The 17,584-nt window shown below is 41.5% G+C and overlaps 1 protein-coding gene across 1 annotated transcript in view; it reads right to left on the bottom strand.

Moving 5' to 3' along the window:
* Positions 1–1,163: 1,163 nt before the first annotated feature.
* LOC139475524 (arginine kinase-like) overlaps positions 1,164–17,584 on the bottom strand; it is a 30,675-nt gene continuing 14,254 nt past the window's right edge. The window contains exons 5-12 of the mRNA XM_071258714.1: positions 15,743–15,926; positions 14,459–14,597; positions 9,349–9,512; positions 6,604–6,863; positions 5,333–5,481; positions 4,031–4,196; positions 3,033–3,216; positions 1,164–1,430 (exon numbers count right to left, since the gene is read on the bottom strand). Of these exons, the coding sequence (XP_071114815.1) occupies positions 1,273–1,430; positions 3,033–3,216; positions 4,031–4,196; positions 5,333–5,481; positions 6,604–6,863; positions 9,349–9,512; positions 14,459–14,597; positions 15,743–15,926 (1,404 nt within the window). The 3' untranslated portion in view covers positions 1,164–1,272. The remainder of the gene's footprint in view (positions 1,431–3,032; positions 3,217–4,030; positions 4,197–5,332; positions 5,482–6,603; positions 6,864–9,348; positions 9,513–14,458; positions 14,598–15,742; positions 15,927–17,584) is intronic.

Here is a 17,584-nt window from a genome sequence, read left to right as displayed (position 1 = left end):
ATGTCGGTGATTCCGTATATTCAGATCGACCACCCACTCAAAACACTGGACTTAACCCATGCCGCTTCACTCAATATATTTGCTAACACCAAAGAGTTTGCGTTTTATTTAGTCACGGTAGAATAGAGATGAACATACTGTGTTTTCAATGGAGAGCAGCGCGTTCGGTTCCAAAACCAATTTAACGCTGTTAAATCTACAGGTAACCTAGCTCCACATTAAAAACACATTATGTTTACCTCCTAAGTATACACAATGTTTGATGACGGCTAAACATGAAACAAACAAGAAATGTTTTTTCGATGGTCATGTATTTGATACAGGTATCAGAGTTGTGTTGTGGATCTTAACTTTGCAGTGTTTCGGCGATTGTTTTCAGCCTAGTAATGTTTTGATAGCCTTTGTCAAATCCAATTTCAAGTGAATACTTTCTTTTTTTAGTTAATGTTATTTTATCATCCAAAACTGGCTCCCACAGGAGATATCGCTTGGATGAGATCAAGCGATATCTACACTGTAGATATCGCTGCAATGAAATTACATCACGATGCTTTGCAGACCATTGTGACGTCATTGGTTACCATGACGTCACAGTCAAATGACATCACTAATGGCTCGGCTACTGAAGCTGTTTGCAGTACTTTTTACACTGAAGACACTGCTAATTACTGTCTACAAATTGAAAAAGTTGAAAGAATGATGTTGGATGATAAATAAAATCTCACCCTCGGGACTTTGGATATCAAATATATCAACACTCGTTGATAAAAGTGGCAAAAATCCTCTGCAAGCCTTGGAATTTTTCCACTTTTATCAACTCGTGTTGATATATTTGATATCAAAAGACACTAGGGTGAGATTCTCTATTTATTCATCACGTATGGCTTGAATGTATAGTCAAATGTCAAATATTCATCTTTCACATTTTTCGAACTGCTTAAAAAATATATCCTATCACTGCATCCTCAAATTATCGCAGGCTTGCCAGGATCGGCGTCCCTGGATTTATAGATTGATCTCTTTGATTCAATGAGGTGAACTGACAGACCGACAGTCTTCTAAGAAACCACAAAACAATTTCACTTTTTTACATTATATTATTGTTTATTTCTTTGTTTTCATGCATTTCCCAATTCACGCATGATGCTGGTGCACCCCCTGATGGTAACAACACGCTGTATCACAAAATACAATACACACCCATAAATAACAGTGGCTATATACAAGAAAAAAGGACGGTTTGGGTTGGACTATTTATATAATTAGAAGGAACTACTTCTTGGCAGCGGCAAGTTCCTTCTCTCTGGCAAGACAGGCCTCAACTCCCCTGCGCATCTCCTGAACAGCGTCGAACTCAGTCAGACCCAGTCGACGCTTGTTGGAAAGATCGTACACACCACCGACACTCTCAGTGTGCTCGCCATGGATACCTGGATAACATGATGTAACACAGTTCTTTAAGTAAAGGTAAATTCTTTATCACGCCTGCATAAAATTCATAAAACTGGGTCGAAGTGATCAAATCTTTATTCGAAAGTTAGTCATGATTTGCGACAACAAACAAACAGGGAGTCTACATATAGTGTCCCTGATACGAATAACTATCGGCTCGTGGAAAAGAATCGCCTAGCCTCAACACTTACTTGTTGATAATGGGACGTTACTCTTAGTCTACAACTCTTATATAAGTTCGCAAGGAATCAACGGTTATCTCCCATGCATTGCTATGCGCCATCTCCTTTCGAGCGCGTGACTCCTTCTGTACACTCTCGGTCGTTGCCGGGGGCACGGGTTGTCCAGTCGTTTAAGGCGCCGCGATTCGCTGTGCAGAGTTGCGTCCCTTGGGCACGCCACAAACCTATGATTGTGGGTTCGAATCCCGGTTCGCCCCGATTATGTTTCTAGGTTTGTCAGCACCATACCCGTGCTCGTGGGTTTCACCGAAGTGGTAAACGTCTGAGACCTGCATCACTTCGGGCTTTCCTCCCACATTAAGCTGATACGCCGCGATATAACTAGAATACTGTTAAAAGCGGCGTTAAACCCAACTCACTCACTCACTCACTCGGTCGTTGCCCCCAGTGTTGGCGTGGCCATTCCAAGAATCTTGAAATTTGCCCTCTAACCCCAAATGTAGTAACGTTTAATATATTATACTTTTGTTTATGTGTTTGGGAATGCTATCGAAGTGAATTTTGAAAAAAGGTTTACGACTGACCAGATTTCCCTGATAAATTTACCTTTTTGTTTGTTTGATCAGATTGGTTCAGATTGCGGACGAACGGAAAATCAAAATCAGCCAACTTCTCCCTTACTTTCATACTTAAACTTAAATCGACTACTTCCTTGGCATGCGTAGTTCATGCAATCAATCATTGTCTGTATTATGGGCCTATGGCCTTCTTACTGAATAAACTGTCTGTCTGTCTGTCTGTCTATACCAATGTACAGGGGTAAGAGAATTCGGCGTCACGGCAATCATCACTTGTTTGTAAACATAACGGTCAAGTTATATGCATATAAGTCCCAGCACACTGTTTTAGAGTTAAAAGATTCAACAGTGTAAACACACATTTAGGAAACTTGTCGGCTATCCTGATTTTTCTGCAGATTTGTCAATAGTCGAAAACGTTCAGTAGTTGTGAATATCTTTTTAAAAATATTATATGGCTATTTCGCAATACAACACGTGCTTTTTTTCATCAAAACATTATACCTAATCTGAAATATGGAAGATATATTGATAATTGGTGGCCATATTAGATTATACAAATTAGACATATTTCCCAAAATAGGATTGCTTGGGAACCGGGACCTTGTAGAAATGCATTGTGGTGAAATAAATCATGTTGCAATTTGTTACAAGTTGAGTGAGAAAATGGTCTAGATTGCCTGGACTAATATCGCTGTGAGGAGCTTGACTATGCCTGAAGCAATGTGCACTTGAATTCTGCCCTCATTTTTAATAACACAAAACTGAGATCTTACCCATGAGAAACGATTCTATTTCCATTCTAAATGTTGAGTCTCACCTCTTGGCTGGATGTTGAGTTTCTCGCAGAATTCCTTGAAGTCAGGCTGTGCGGCCAGATTGGGGATCTTCATGTGCACCGAGGCACGGAGAGCTGTGCCCAAGTTGCTGGGGCAGAACGTCAAATACCCGAGACCCTTCCTCTTGGCGAATGAGAGACCGCTTCCCTGCATTGTCTTGATGGCCTGGAGATTAAGTAATTTCATAACTCAGTATCTGATTCTTCTACATGTGATACCATACAAAATTACCAGTTGGAATATTTCAAATACTGTTTTTCACATAGAGAATCTCACCCGAGTGTCTTTTGATATCATATATATCAACACAAGTTGATAAAAGCGGGAAAACTCCGAGGCTTTTTCCACTTTTATCAACGAGTGTTGATATATTTGATATCAAAAGACACGAGGGTGAGATTTTATTTATCATCCAACATCATTCTTCCAGCTTTTTCAGTTTGTAGAAAGTTATAAGCAGTGTCTTAGTGTAAAAAGTACTGCTAACAGTTTCAGTAGCACAGCCATTAGTGATTTCATTTGATTGTGACGTCATGGTAACCAATGGCGTCACAATGGTCTGCAAAGCATTGTGATGCAATTTCATTGCAGCGATATCTACAGTATAGATATCGCTTGATCTCACCCAAGCGATATCTCCTGTGGGAGCCAATTTTGGATGATAAAATGCTTTCAATATATATTTCAGCAATATGACCACGGCCTATAAATAATTCTTGACCAGTGATGGACATATGCTCAACGATCTCTCTCATATGGAGTCCCATGACAAGCAAGAAATCTCCTATTACGATCAGCATAGGTTGATTGGACTTCGAACCTGACTTAAACCTGGTACTGTGGAGCGTGACAACCTAAGGCTGGGGATTCTCTATATTTGTAAAATGTATCCACAACGCCCTTGAATGTTTCCAATAAAGACATTGAAGAAACGTCCAACATTCCTAGAGAAAGGCGAGATCTGAGAATATATACTAACTGTGCAGAGTCGCTTGTAGACTGCGGCCAAGTCGCCACCCTTCTGCATGGAGATGAGACGGAGATGGTCCTCCTCGTTCACCCACACAAGGAAGGTCTTGTCGTTGTTGAAGAAGATGCCTCTGCCAGCGGGCCAGTTTTTGTAGCCGCCAGCGTCTCTCAAGAATCTGAAAGAGTTTTGTTTGATGTACAGTGAACGGTGTTTCCAAGAAGTCACAGAGACGACATACGACAAGAATAAGTTTCGGGGGCCGGTTTCACTAAGCGGTCTTAACGCACGACTACCGCAAGCCCATGTTAAATTATAGGAGTTCATCATCTTGGCGCTAAGATTGCTTCGTGGAACGGGGTCCTTGAGCATCCTGGAGACTCAGAACACTGGGTCTCTAGTGTAATCCCAGTCAGCATCCCGAAGCCTTAGAAAACAGCCTCTAGTGCATACCCACCCCATTTAGCATCACAGAGCCTTAAAACACGGTCTCTAGTGCTAACCCACCCCATTTAGCATCCCGGAGACTTAGAACACAGCCTCTTGTGTAACCCAACCAAATTTAGAATCATGAAGCTCCAGAACACTGGGCTTCAAGTGCATTCCGACCCCATTTAGCATCACGGACCCTTAAAGGGCAAGTTCACACGGAAATGAACCTTTTTTTCTTGTACTTTTTCCACATTAAAAGTGTTAACATAGAAGTGTCATAGACAAAAATATAAAAACATCATATTTAATTAACATATTTTTTGCACTAAAACGATTTATATTTTTCACATTTACCAAGTGTTCTATTTCCATAACAAAAACACCATGGCTTATGTCCCTTGCAATATGACGTCATTGGTGCCAATTGATAAACATTATGACGTCATCATGCTTTGTTAGAGCCGCTTCACGTGGTGTAGGTACAGTTTTGTGATTCTAGCATCTCAGATGCCAGCCAGAATTGTGTTATGCTGAGTCACCACTGCGCCGGAGTGTGTCGTAGACCATGTTGTTTTACCGCAAACTGGTCCTTGATATCTTTTGCGTTGAGAATAGACAGGGACCCAGTTGAATTGGCACCAATTACGTCGTAATCTAAGGGGGATAACTCAGGCCTATTTCGCTCGTAAAACGAAGGCCTCATAACGGCATATCACTTTCACACTATTGTGAGCTTCCTACTTTCACTGTGAAAAAAAATGAGTGTATATTTTCAAACACAGATACTAACTAATTCTAAAATTGCGTTTTGTTTAGAAAAAGAAAGAAAGTGATTTTTGCGTGTACACTTCCCCTTTAAAGTCGATGTTGTGTAATTAATACCTGTCGTCATCTTTGAAGAGGAAGTGATCTTCTGTCATCTGTTTCTGGTCCTGCTTGCTCATACCGTCCAGAGGGAAGTACTTGCCGGCCAGCTCGCCAGTGAACTTCTCGAAGGCGGCCTTGGTGTCCTCCTCCATCTTCAGACATTGCTGTGAAATGACAAAGAACGTTGCGGAACTGAACATTTTTTCATAAAGGACCTGTCAAATCATGGGGTAAAATAATAATTAGTCCAGAGTTTGTTTGTATGTTTTTGTTTGTTTGTTGTTTAACGACGGTCTGTAAATAATCGAGGCTGGACCAGACAATCAGTGATTAATATCATGAGCATCGATCCACGCAATTAGGTCCGATGACATGCATCAACCAGGTCAGCGAGCCTGACCACCCGATCCCGTTAGTCGCCTCTTACGACAAGCGTAGTCCAGAGACTGACCGGATTGTTCAAACCCTTTTCTAGGATATTTACCTACACGCAACACCTGTGATACGCTCAAGGAATTCAGAGCCTTATAGCCTGAAACTACCGTGTATGCCCTACATAATGCCCCCCTGCAGCACATGCAATATGTGCGTACAGCACAGACTTTGGCCATGATACCACACAGTGTTCGATCTAACGAACTTGATTTGACTTGCATCATGTGCATCTTGACATGAAAACCTAATAAATTTATCAGGGTTGAAACGTGCACATAATCTTGAGGTACAAACAGTTTGATGAGGTCAAGCCCGCCTAAGCATGAGAAAGGGGATTATTGCCATGCCTGTCGTAAAAGGCGACCATGCTTGTCGTAAGAGTCTACTGACGGGATCGGGTGGTCAGGTTCGCTGGCTTGGTTGATGCATATCATCGAATCCAAATTGCGTGGATCATGATGTCAATCACTTGATTGTCTGGCCCAGACTCGATTATTAACATACCAACCGCCGTCATAAAACTGGAAACAAACAAACAAAGGACAGGCATGGGTTCCCTATTGGAACACAGGAACACTATGTTTGTTTGTTTGTTGTTTATTCCAGCTATATGACGCCGGTCTTTAAATAATCGAGTCTGGACAAGGCAATCCAAGGACTGACATCATGAGCATCGGTGCACGCAATTGGGATAAGATGACATGCATCAACCACGTCAGGGAGCCTAGCCACCCGATCCCGTTAGTCACCTCTTACGACAAGCATAGTCGCCTTTTACGGTAAGCATGGGTTGCTGAAGACCTATTCTACCGGGGATCTCCACGGGTCAGGAACACTGTGAAATTACGTACTTCCTTGGAAAGCACGGGTGGGAAGCCGTAGCTGTCATGGCTCCTGCCGACACGGACGCGGGTGGAAACGATGTAGTCGCCCGAAGGGTCAAGGTCACCGAAGCCCAAGTTGTCGAAATCGCCCATGTCTGGCTCTGGGTGGTCAAGCTTATCGACCTTGTGGTAGTCCTTGATGACCTCATCGAGGACGTCGGCGAAGACAGTGTAGCCCTCGGGGTCGCAGGCGTAGATGCCAACACCGCTGTCGGGGTTCAGACAGCCTGAAACAAAAGGTTTCAATCGGAATTAGGAAAATTGTGAGCGGTGGGGAACAACATGACCAAATGTATGACCTCCATTCATAAACTGAGGGACGGTCGGGTAGCCCTGTGGTTAAAGCGTTCGCTCGTCACGCCGGAGACGTGATACCAGGGTGATGAATTGATGAGTGAAAAACTATTGGTTACCTAGTGAAAAATGTAATAACCCAATTAAAATATAGATCCCTCTATGTAGAACCCAAGAGTATAACTAAATTGCTCAAAAAGTTATCTGGAGCTCTTCAGCCTGTACAAGGTTACAGGCTGCAAAATAACTGGAATAAATGGAAATTTAGCCCTAGATTCCTTTTCAATTTTCAAACAATGTAATCTAACTAAAGTACTACTTGATAAATCTCATGATTATATTTGGTATACTAATAACTGTAGCACACCTAATTAACAGTATGGAAACACTCGATGTGTAACATGACTGTTTTAACAATGTAAATAATGTCTCGAATACTATTAATTGAAATAACAACATAGATACATCTAGGTCGGAAAAGATCTAAATTGGACAACACGCATCTGTTGGACAATTGATTTAACACAATTCAGAATATTTCTAAACAAACAAATACAGTTATAAAATTGTACATGTTTTCATTAGAAAGAGTTTGTCTTTCTTTATTTGTTCTCAGAGTTATACAGTTATTTTAAGAATAAAAAATGCGAAAGGCTCCTTTTGTGTGGCATTTAAAAAATTGTTTTCCACCAACAGGGTACATGTTATGATTTTTATATTTAAAAATAAAAAAAACTAACACTTCAACTTCTAAACATATGGGATCCTATATGATACACTAAAATAAATTTTGCCTATTTCTTATATAAATAATGGTCAACAAACAGAAGATTATAAAGGTTTATGGATTTAAATATATAGGAGTCCCAGGTAGAACAATGGCAGCCCCAGACACATACTGAATATAACAATATTAATTCAAGGAAAACAGCTTAATTCCTTGCTGTATTTTTATATTATTTAATATTTAATGTCATATAAAGTTTTTCTCATGTTTGTTTGCATTTGAAGACGTACTCGAACTTCCTCTGTCGACATAAATTCCTAAACGTGTAGCTATGCCATGCTTTTAGGCACACACTTCAGTGGTCAGAAACTAACAGTTTTTGTCAACTAGTCCTTATAATGATAACATATAGCAAACCCCTTAAAAATGGCAAATTTCTACCAGTCCTTATGATGCCTTATATATTGGGCAGTTTGGCAAGGACCATAGGACTAGTGCAAATTTCTAACGCTGTTGAATTCACCCTGATCAATACAAAGACAACGCTCCACGGCAAGTGACGGAAAATAGTCCGAGGCCGCTAGTTGAAATAGATTTGGAATTCCTCAACCGAAACAAATGTTAGTACTAGAATATCGTGAAACGTCCGATTGTGTATTGAATTTTTTAATATGATGACGTACGGAATTCCGAAACTTACATCACAGACATTTATTAATTTTTTAAATCGCAGCATTCATTAAAACATAATGTAAAACATACGCAACTTCTCCATCATGATTGAAACTGTAAACAACAGGGTAGAATGGTTGTGTGTACTTGCATTCACTCGACCTTCACCTCAAATGAATTACCAAATATGTACAACAATGTCTATTACGTAAGACTACCGGTGACCAACTTTTGGCCTACAAAATGGCGTGTCATGGATTGTAGTACGCAGGATTGTCGGTGATTCAGGGGTTGTATATACATAAATGTGGCATGTAAGTTATCAGACACATTCAGCGTATTGTTTTTTGTTTGCATGGTTTGCATTGTATCTCAGAAAACATTATTCAGAAATGCAGATAGGCCTCGGCCCTAAATACTGCCATTGTTGTGTGTGAATTTACGTCAGTCATAGCGTCACACGGAAATAAAACAATATTAACAATTAACAATTTCTGTTGAATTTAGCAAATCATTGTAATGAATCTACTTTGGATTCTATTGTTCTTGCTACGATAGGCCTAGTCTTGCCAGACATATCTTCGGCCATATTTTCACTCACGTAAGCCAATGTATGCAACTAGACGAATCGATCTCTCAATATCGGAGAAAATGCTAGAGCTCGTTTACAGTAAAATTTTGCTTTGACGTAAATGATAGCGAATGACATCCCTTATCAGAGATTTTCCCGCAGTATTCAAGTTTTATTCAACTTCAAAGTGAGGGTCAAAATGGTCATAATATTGTTCTTCGGCTTGTGGCATCCACTGGGGTAAAAGACGGTTACACCCTCAACTGTCAGAATACCATTTGACATTCTAACACTACTCTTGATGCTTTCATATGTTTGGCTATAGCCAAATTATATATTTATTTATTTATACATATTTATATATATTATATTATAATTTAATTATATGTTCATTATTACTCGTGTGATTCAATTCGGGCTTGCATGCTATCAGTTTCAATTTGCCTACCTGACTGGATGCAGTCTTTCAAACCTCCGCCGAACTTTGTCTTCTTGTCCTTGAGACTTTTGTAGCGTTCTTCTGTGAGATGTTTCTTCAGAAGAGATTTGCAGTTAGCTGCACTCTTTAGCTTGTTCCATAGTTCCTCCACCGAAGCCATTGTAACGGATAAACTGAACTAAAATGAAACTGAAAAGAATCAAACAACATGGACGTCCGATATCCTTTCTACTAACATGCACTTTGAACCAACGGCCGGCGTCGGCTTTTTTATAGTCACGTGCAGTACTGACGTCACAGACTGTTTGAATGACGTCACAACCCGACACAGGAAAGAATCGCATAAACCGGACAATATGAAATGCTACCGCAGTATAATAATACCGTTGATTCGGGTTTTCGAGCTCCTAATAACAAGTATTTTTGATTACGTGTCTCATAATACCAAAACACTATAACTAGGTATTAGTTTACCTTTGAGAACATTTATTACTGTTAACACTTGGATGGTCAAATAAGCACGTCTTGTTACCGCTAATTTTATGGTGATAATGCCTCGTCTAGCGAGACGAGTCGATCTGGCGCCGTCATGTTACCGTGACATGACATTACACACAATGTTTTAAAGCAAAATTATCATCAAGTTTGATTAAAATGTGCAATAGTGAAAAAAAATGTTTTGAGGTATGTTTTTATTACCTATTGAATATTTTACCTCGCGTAGCTTCGTAACATAACTTCAGCGACATGTGGCGAACACTTCAGTGCCATAGCCAGCCGGGGGGCAGGGACGGCAGTTGCCCCCCCTGGATATTTTATAGAAAACATTTTTCCTTGTGAAAGTTAACTTGAATAAGAAATGCATAATCTTATTTGCAATGTTTTCCGTGATTCCATAGCACGATAATATCCCCTCTGGGCCCGCAATGATTTAGAAAATACAAACCTTTCGCTACTTTGATCTCAGTTATAGTGACAAACCATGACAACATTTTAGATAACAAAAATTGCTGAAAGTTGCTCTTCGTGCCAAATTTTACATTAAAAAATGGTACATTCTTTAGAAATATATACATGTTAGTTGCTATGGTATCGCAATGTGATCCATTGACCATATCAATAAATCAGATTACGCGAACAGAACAAGTCTCACCCCAAAACTGCAAGAACCGTACGAAGAAACGGAGTGAAGTCTTGTTGGCTTCTTGTGCTTATATACTGGTCAGACCTTGCACACCACTTATTGTGTGTTCCAGCTAGCTGTAATATTACCCAACTCCTAGCTACTGATTAGCTGTATAGAGATCCGTTCAGCGTATCCAAGGGCGCTCACGGTCAAAAGGACAAATCTGATATACTCAGTTATAGCAGTTATATAATGTTGCGTCTGCTGAACGTGTAGCAGAGAGCTTCAGACATATCAGTAACTCGCTCGTTGCTAGCTGTGGCCACACATACAGATGTATTCAATGTCTTAACAGCGATGCAAAAATTGACTGCCCAATACCAAATATTTTGACTAAAAAACTAGAGTAACGTTTAACCCTGACAGTCACACTCGTATCAGGGATACAATAAATACAACTGGAACTGGTGGTCGAACTCTAAGAAAAGTGATCTATGTCCTTGTTTATTAAATTCAAAATGATAGAATAGTATATACTCCCGGGCACTGGAAAGTAAACACCCATGTTTGGTATATGGTGGCTAAAAATTAGACAAACAAGAAATTATTATTCAATGGTGATATATTTGATACGGGTGTCCTAATTGTGTTTTGGACCTTAAGTTTGCAGTGTTTCGGCGACTGTTTTAAGTCTATGAATGGTTTGAAAACATTTGTTATCAGTTGGTGAAATCCAATTTTCATGTATTTGCTTTCCTTTGCCCTGTGGTTTATATTCCTTAAAACCCACGGCTCTCGTAAAAGACTGATAAAGGACAACAAACAATTTGAAACTATAACGTTTATTGTGTAGGTAATTGTAATAATAACGATAAAGCCAGCTTATATTAAATACTTTTGCATGTTACCATTATAACGATTCTTATATATTTAACAAATGTTCAAAGCAAAGAATAGCCTAGACACACAACCTCACGAAATGAAAGACGAACGTTGACGGGTAGTAAATACATATGTCGAATAACCAATGGTGATAAAACTGATCATAATTGCTTGATAACTGCTGACCATGGTCGGGTGTGTGTGTGTGTGTATGTGTGTGTGTGTGTGTGTGTTAATTTTGCTGGCTGTCTAAAAACAGAAAGTATCATCTGCATAAAATACATACTGCATTTAATATGATAAACAATATTAAATTATGTGGTTTTCCGGTTTAATTGTGATGTAAAAGCGATGTCCAATCAGATCGCTGTTCTTATTTCGAATGGTTTCACAAAGATGGCGACTACCATATAGAAGCTAGACGATCTCGTCGGCAAAATAACGAAACGATTCTGACAGATAAGCAAAATGACAGATTACCACACGGAGAGTAAAGATACTTATTACTGCCACATGTCGCTCTTACTGTTGGCCTATTAACGGCTCCCGGACTACACTGTATCAAACAACCCAGCGCATCGCAGCACAGCTAGTCTGTCTTACAGACCCTGATACAAATATATATCAAATACAGCCCATGCAAGTCTATAATGTTTGGCAAGTCTAGATCACTGCAGTATCTGAAAATGAAGAGAGTCACTGGGCTCCTTTTTATTATATTTTTATTAAGATAACTGAACAACTGTTTTTATGTACGATATGTTCATTTCAGAGACTAGATTTTAGTCTACAGCAGAGCATGTTTCGCTAAAAATAACACTGCACACCAGTCACTGCGTTAAGAGTTCAGTCGTGCGAGTTAAAATGCAATGCTGTTTGCACACAAATATATAAAAGGCACTAACTACTTGGGAGTGTTGGTTCAAAACTTGTAAAGACTTCGAAAATATTAGTCTTTGCTTAATTGTCGGAATAATTTCAGCGCAAATTCGACAAGCGATGACTGTGGTCATAGCAGCGGCCATGTTTTCGGAACCCGGATGTTGATTTTGTAAAGCGTTCTCCGATTGGACTATGGATAGACGCAAGGGTACTCTCCCGAGCGTACCTCTGTACATTTTACCGAGAAAGGGACCAAATCAAGTAATCTGATACTCCAGTTATATGCGTCTCTCCTACAGCATAACTCCGCACTACCTTCTGCCAGTGCCTGTTCCGGCCCATTAGAGTAGGAGCAGTCCTACTGAATAACGCCCGGGGGTGTCCGGAAACGTCCGGGGGAGTCCGGGCAGCGCCAGAGATCGTCCGGGAGAGTCATACTTAATAATAAAGTGTATTCTGCATAATTGTGTTCTTGTATTAATTATAACAAAACAAAATATAGCTTGAAATAAATTACATACACCCCTATTCTTTTGAAATGTTGAATACGATTTCATTTTATTCGAACTGACGTGGTGGTCGTAACTTGTCTTTGAAGGATACCATTTAAATTTGCTAATGGCACAAAGAATATGCACATTTATAGGGTCATAATCTGTATACTATTTCATTAATAATATTGAAAGACAGACGTTTTCAAAAGTTCATGCGTGGCCTCAGATGGGTCACTGCGTGTAAAACGTCCTGTACTATCGCGTCCATGCGGGCATCACCGAGTAGGAGTGTATTCTGACCAGATGGCCACGCCAGATACGCTGCATGCGACTATAATGAGCAACTCTCCAAGGTTTGCATATGTAATCACCCGTGAGTAAACGATAACATGGTTGAAACAGAACATCACAATATTATGAAAACATTCATAATTTATTATTGCTTTGTATTTTGGAACTTGTGCCATAATGCTCGAGAAAGCTGCTTTCTAATTGGCTAATGGCGATATCTTGGAAGTAACTTTGACCCCGAAAGGTCGTTCTGACGTGACGTGTGATGGAATGCTCTTATATCTTTGTTGAGCTGTAAAGGATCTGATGTTAATGAGACTGATTTAATCTTAGCGGGTCTTTTTTAGCACATAACAGTCGGCTTGAAAGGACAAGTGTTTAAAAGTAGACTTTGATAAAGGCTAGAGGACTCTCTTTCCACTGGGAGATGGAGATTAATACGCAGATATATTTTCGGTCAACAAATAAACGAGTGTTGATGTGACGGACTTTGTAAATGCTTGTCGTGTTATCTAAACGTAACTGTGCTTACCAATTGAAATGGACAGCCACCAAAATCATTTCGGTCTAAATATCACACAAGAAAATAGTGACGCAGAGCATCAGAATGTAACCGCATCATCTAGGCATCATAATAATTATTATGATGCATAATAAATTTGATAACATTGGAAAAAAACTACCTTGTACTCTTCCGCTTTTGTAGAAGAGGTAGTCTAAATCGGTGGCAAGTGAAGGTGAGGTGAGGTGAATATTTGTTTGTTTGTTTGTTGTTTAACGCCGCACTCAGCAATATTCAAGCTATATGACGGCGGTCTGTACGTAATCGAGACTGGACAACACAATCCAGTGACTGATGTCATGAGCATCGATCTTCCCAATTTGGATACGATGACATGCATCAACCAAGTCAGCGAGCCTAACCACCCGATCCCGATAGTCGCATCTTACGACAAGCATGGGTTGCTGTAGACCAATTCTAAACCGGATCTTCACGAGTTGATATGTGAGCGATCCTGACCACCCGTGAATAAGTTACAACATACAGTAATATTGTAATACATACAGTAATATTGTAATACATACAGTAATATTGTAATACATACAGTAATATTGTAATACATACAGTAATACTCGCGTAATTTATATGTATCAATTCTGATTCTGTATTCATTTGCTAAAGGGGGAGGTCGGGTAACCTAGTGGTTAAAGCGTTCGCTCGTCACGCAGAAGTCTCCGGGTTCGATTCCCGACATGGGTACAATGTGTGAAGCCCATTTGTGGTGTCCCCCGCCGTGATATTGCTGGAATATTGCTAAAAGCGGCGTAAGACCCCACTCACTCACTCACTCACTCACTCACTCACTTGCTGAAAGTTTTTTTCCGTTTCGCGGATGTTAGGTAGCAATCTGTAGACTGATCATTGCGTTTCTTGGTTGCCTACAGTTCCTTCTCTCGCTTGAGGCATATTTCCACGCCCTGGCGCATCTCCTCGACGGCCTGAAACTCAGTCAGACCCAGACGACGTTTGTTGGAGAGATCGTAGATACCATGAAAACCTTCGGTGCGTGTTCCGTGAAAACCTGGTGTTGTGATAGATGGAAGTGAATTGGAGATGCCATTGCGCGCACACAATTGTCATTTGCCACGTCTTGGCTCGTTTTAGAGTGAGTTGTGTTTAACGCCGCTTTTAACAGTATTACAGTTATATCGCGGCGTGTAAGCTTAATGTGGGAGGAAAGCCCGAAGTGATGCAGGCCTCAGACGTTTACCTCTTCGGTGAAACCCACGAGCACGGGTATGGTGCTGACAAACCTAGAAACATAATCGGGGCGAATCGAGATTCGAACTCACAATCATAGGTTTCTGGCTTGTCCAAGGGACGCAACTATGCACAGCGAATCGCGGCGCCTTAGACGCATGGGCCACCCGTGCCCCCGGTTCGTTTAAGAAAAAAGGTCCATAACGCTGTAGCTCACCTGATAACAGATGGTTGTCATTCACATGAACGACATCCCTTGGATGAACACTCAGTGCAACGGCACAATTAGAGCCAATTCGATAGGACAATTGCAAGTTCACAGACGTCTAACAATTGTAGCAGCGAACTGTTTATCTGGACTTCGGTTTCATCTAACATGACCCTCTCAACTACGACGTATTGTCTCTAGCTCTTGCTGATTCAACTGATCCACAGAGTTGGTAAATATGGAACTAAACAACAAACCTAAATCGCCAACTTTACCCACTCACGTGTCGTGGGACGAAACTGTTTCATGTGTCGGGGACGAAACTGTGTCACGTATCGTGGGACGAAACTGTGTCTTGTGTCGGGGGACGAAACTGTTTCATGTGTCGGGGACGAAACTGTGTCACGTATCGTGGGACGAAACTGTGTCTTGTGTCGGGGGACGAAACTGTTTCATGTGTCGGGGACGAAACTGTGTCACGTATCGTGGGACGAAACTGTGTCTTGTGTCGGGGGACGAAACTGTTTCATGTGTCGGGGGCGAAACTGTGTCACGTATCGTGGGACGAAACTGTGTCGTGTCGTGGGACGAAACTGTGTCGTGTCGTGGGACGAAACTGTGTCAAATGTCGTGGAACGAGACTGTGTCTTGTGTCGAAATTGTGCCATATGTTGTTGGGACGAAACATATGCGGTGTCGCTGGACGAAAGTACTTGGCATAATTCTTACATGTCAAAACCTTCCTCTCTCTCTCGTACCTCGAACTTGTAAGTGTAGATTCTCGCAGAATTTCCGGAAGTCGGGTTCGGCAGACAGGTGCGGAATCTTGATGAGGACGGAGGCGCGGAGAGTTGTGCCGAGGTTGGTCGGACAGAACGTCAGATAGCCGAGACCTTTTCTTTTGGCGAATGGCAAGCCGCTTCCCTCCATTGTCTTGATTGCCTAGACATATACAATTGCAACATTGAGTGTGAGTCTTCAAACCAATATATATGAGAACAGTTATAACTGCCCACACACATTAAGTGTGTCACGTGTTGTGTCACGTGTCATCGTTCGTGTGATGTGCATATATGCAATGTGTCATGTGCCATCTGTCGTGGTATGTGTCGTGTGCCAGGTGTAGTTGTCCCTGTGTGCCATCTGTCATGTTGTGTGTCGTGTGCCAGGTGTAGTGTACCCTGTGTGCCATCTGTCGTGTTGTGTGTCGTGTGCCAGATGTAGTGTACCCTGTGTGCCATCTGTCATGTTGTGTGTCGTGTGCCAGGTGTAGTGTACCCTGTGTGCCATCTGTCGTGGTATGTGTCGTGTGCCAGATGTAGTGTACCCTGTGTACCATCTGTCGTGTTGTGTGTCGTGTGCCAGATGTAGTGTACCCTGTGTGCCATCTGTCGTGTTGTGTGTCGTGTGCCAGATGTAGTGTACCCTGTGTACCATCTGTCGTGTTGTGTGTCGTGTGCCAGATGTAGTGTACCCTGTGTACCATCTGTCGTGTTGTGTGTCGTGTGCCAGGTGTAGTGTACCATGTGTGCCATCTGTTGTGTTGTGTGTCTTGTGCCAGATGTAGTGTACCCTGTGTACCATCTGTCGTGTTGTGTGTCGTGTGCCAGATGTAGTGTACCCTGTGTACCATCTGTCGTGTTGTGTGTCGTGTGCCAGATGTAGTGTACCCCGTGTGCCATCTGTCGTGTTGTGTGTCAAGCCATGTCAAGGACATCCACATGTTAAAAAAATAAAGTGTTCTTAAAATACTACAGAACGAAACTGTTCATCCACGTTAGTTATATCAAAGCTACAGCGTTATGTACCTGTTTTCTAATACGAGCCGAGGGCACGGGTGGCCCAGTCGTCTATGCCGCCGCGATTTGCTGTGCAGAGTTGCGTCCCTTGGGCACGCCAGAAACCTATGACTGTGGGTTCGAATCCCGGTTCGCCCCGATTATGTTTCTAGGTTTGTCCGCACCATACCCGTGCTCGTGGGTTTCACCGAAGTGGTAAACGTCTGAGACCTGCATGACTTCGGACGTTCCTCCCACATTAAGCTAACACGCCGCGATGTACCTGGAATACTGTTAAAAGCGGCGTTCAACCCAACTCACTCACTCACAAAAATCAAAGGATTGTAAGAGACGTTTTGCATGGGTGTTGTTTAGCAGCCATCTTTTTGGGAGTACCTGTGTACCTGGAGTACCTGTGTACCTGGAGTACCTGTGTACCTGGAGTACCTGGGTCGGAATAGATTCCCAGTTCCTGCAATGTTGATTGGGTGGTCAGACTCGGTGACGTGGCTGATTGTGTGTCATCATGCCTCGATGCTATGGGGATCGTTGCTGGTGAGTCTAACTGGTTGACATGGTTAATTACAGGACGTCATGATACATAGCTGGAATAGTGCTGATTAAGGCGTAAAACAACTTTCACTTGCCCACGTAACACAGTCCCTATGGACACACGAGTTGTAGGTAGCATGTTATATAAGTATAAACTATGGACACACAAGTTGAAAGTGATATGTGAGTATAAGCTATGGACACACACGATGCTGGTGATATGTGAGTATAAACTATGGACACAAGAGTTGGAGGTGATATGTAAGTATA

The sequence above is a fragment of the Haliotis cracherodii genome, unplaced genomic scaffold, assembly GCF_022045235.1.
Source record: "Haliotis cracherodii isolate W230 unplaced genomic scaffold, xgHalCrac1.p SCAF_3, whole genome shotgun sequence".
Classification (NCBI taxonomy): Eukaryota; Metazoa; Mollusca; class Gastropoda; order Lepetellida; family Haliotidae; genus Haliotis; species Haliotis cracherodii.
This window is presented reverse-complemented; position numbering and strand designations above follow the sequence as displayed.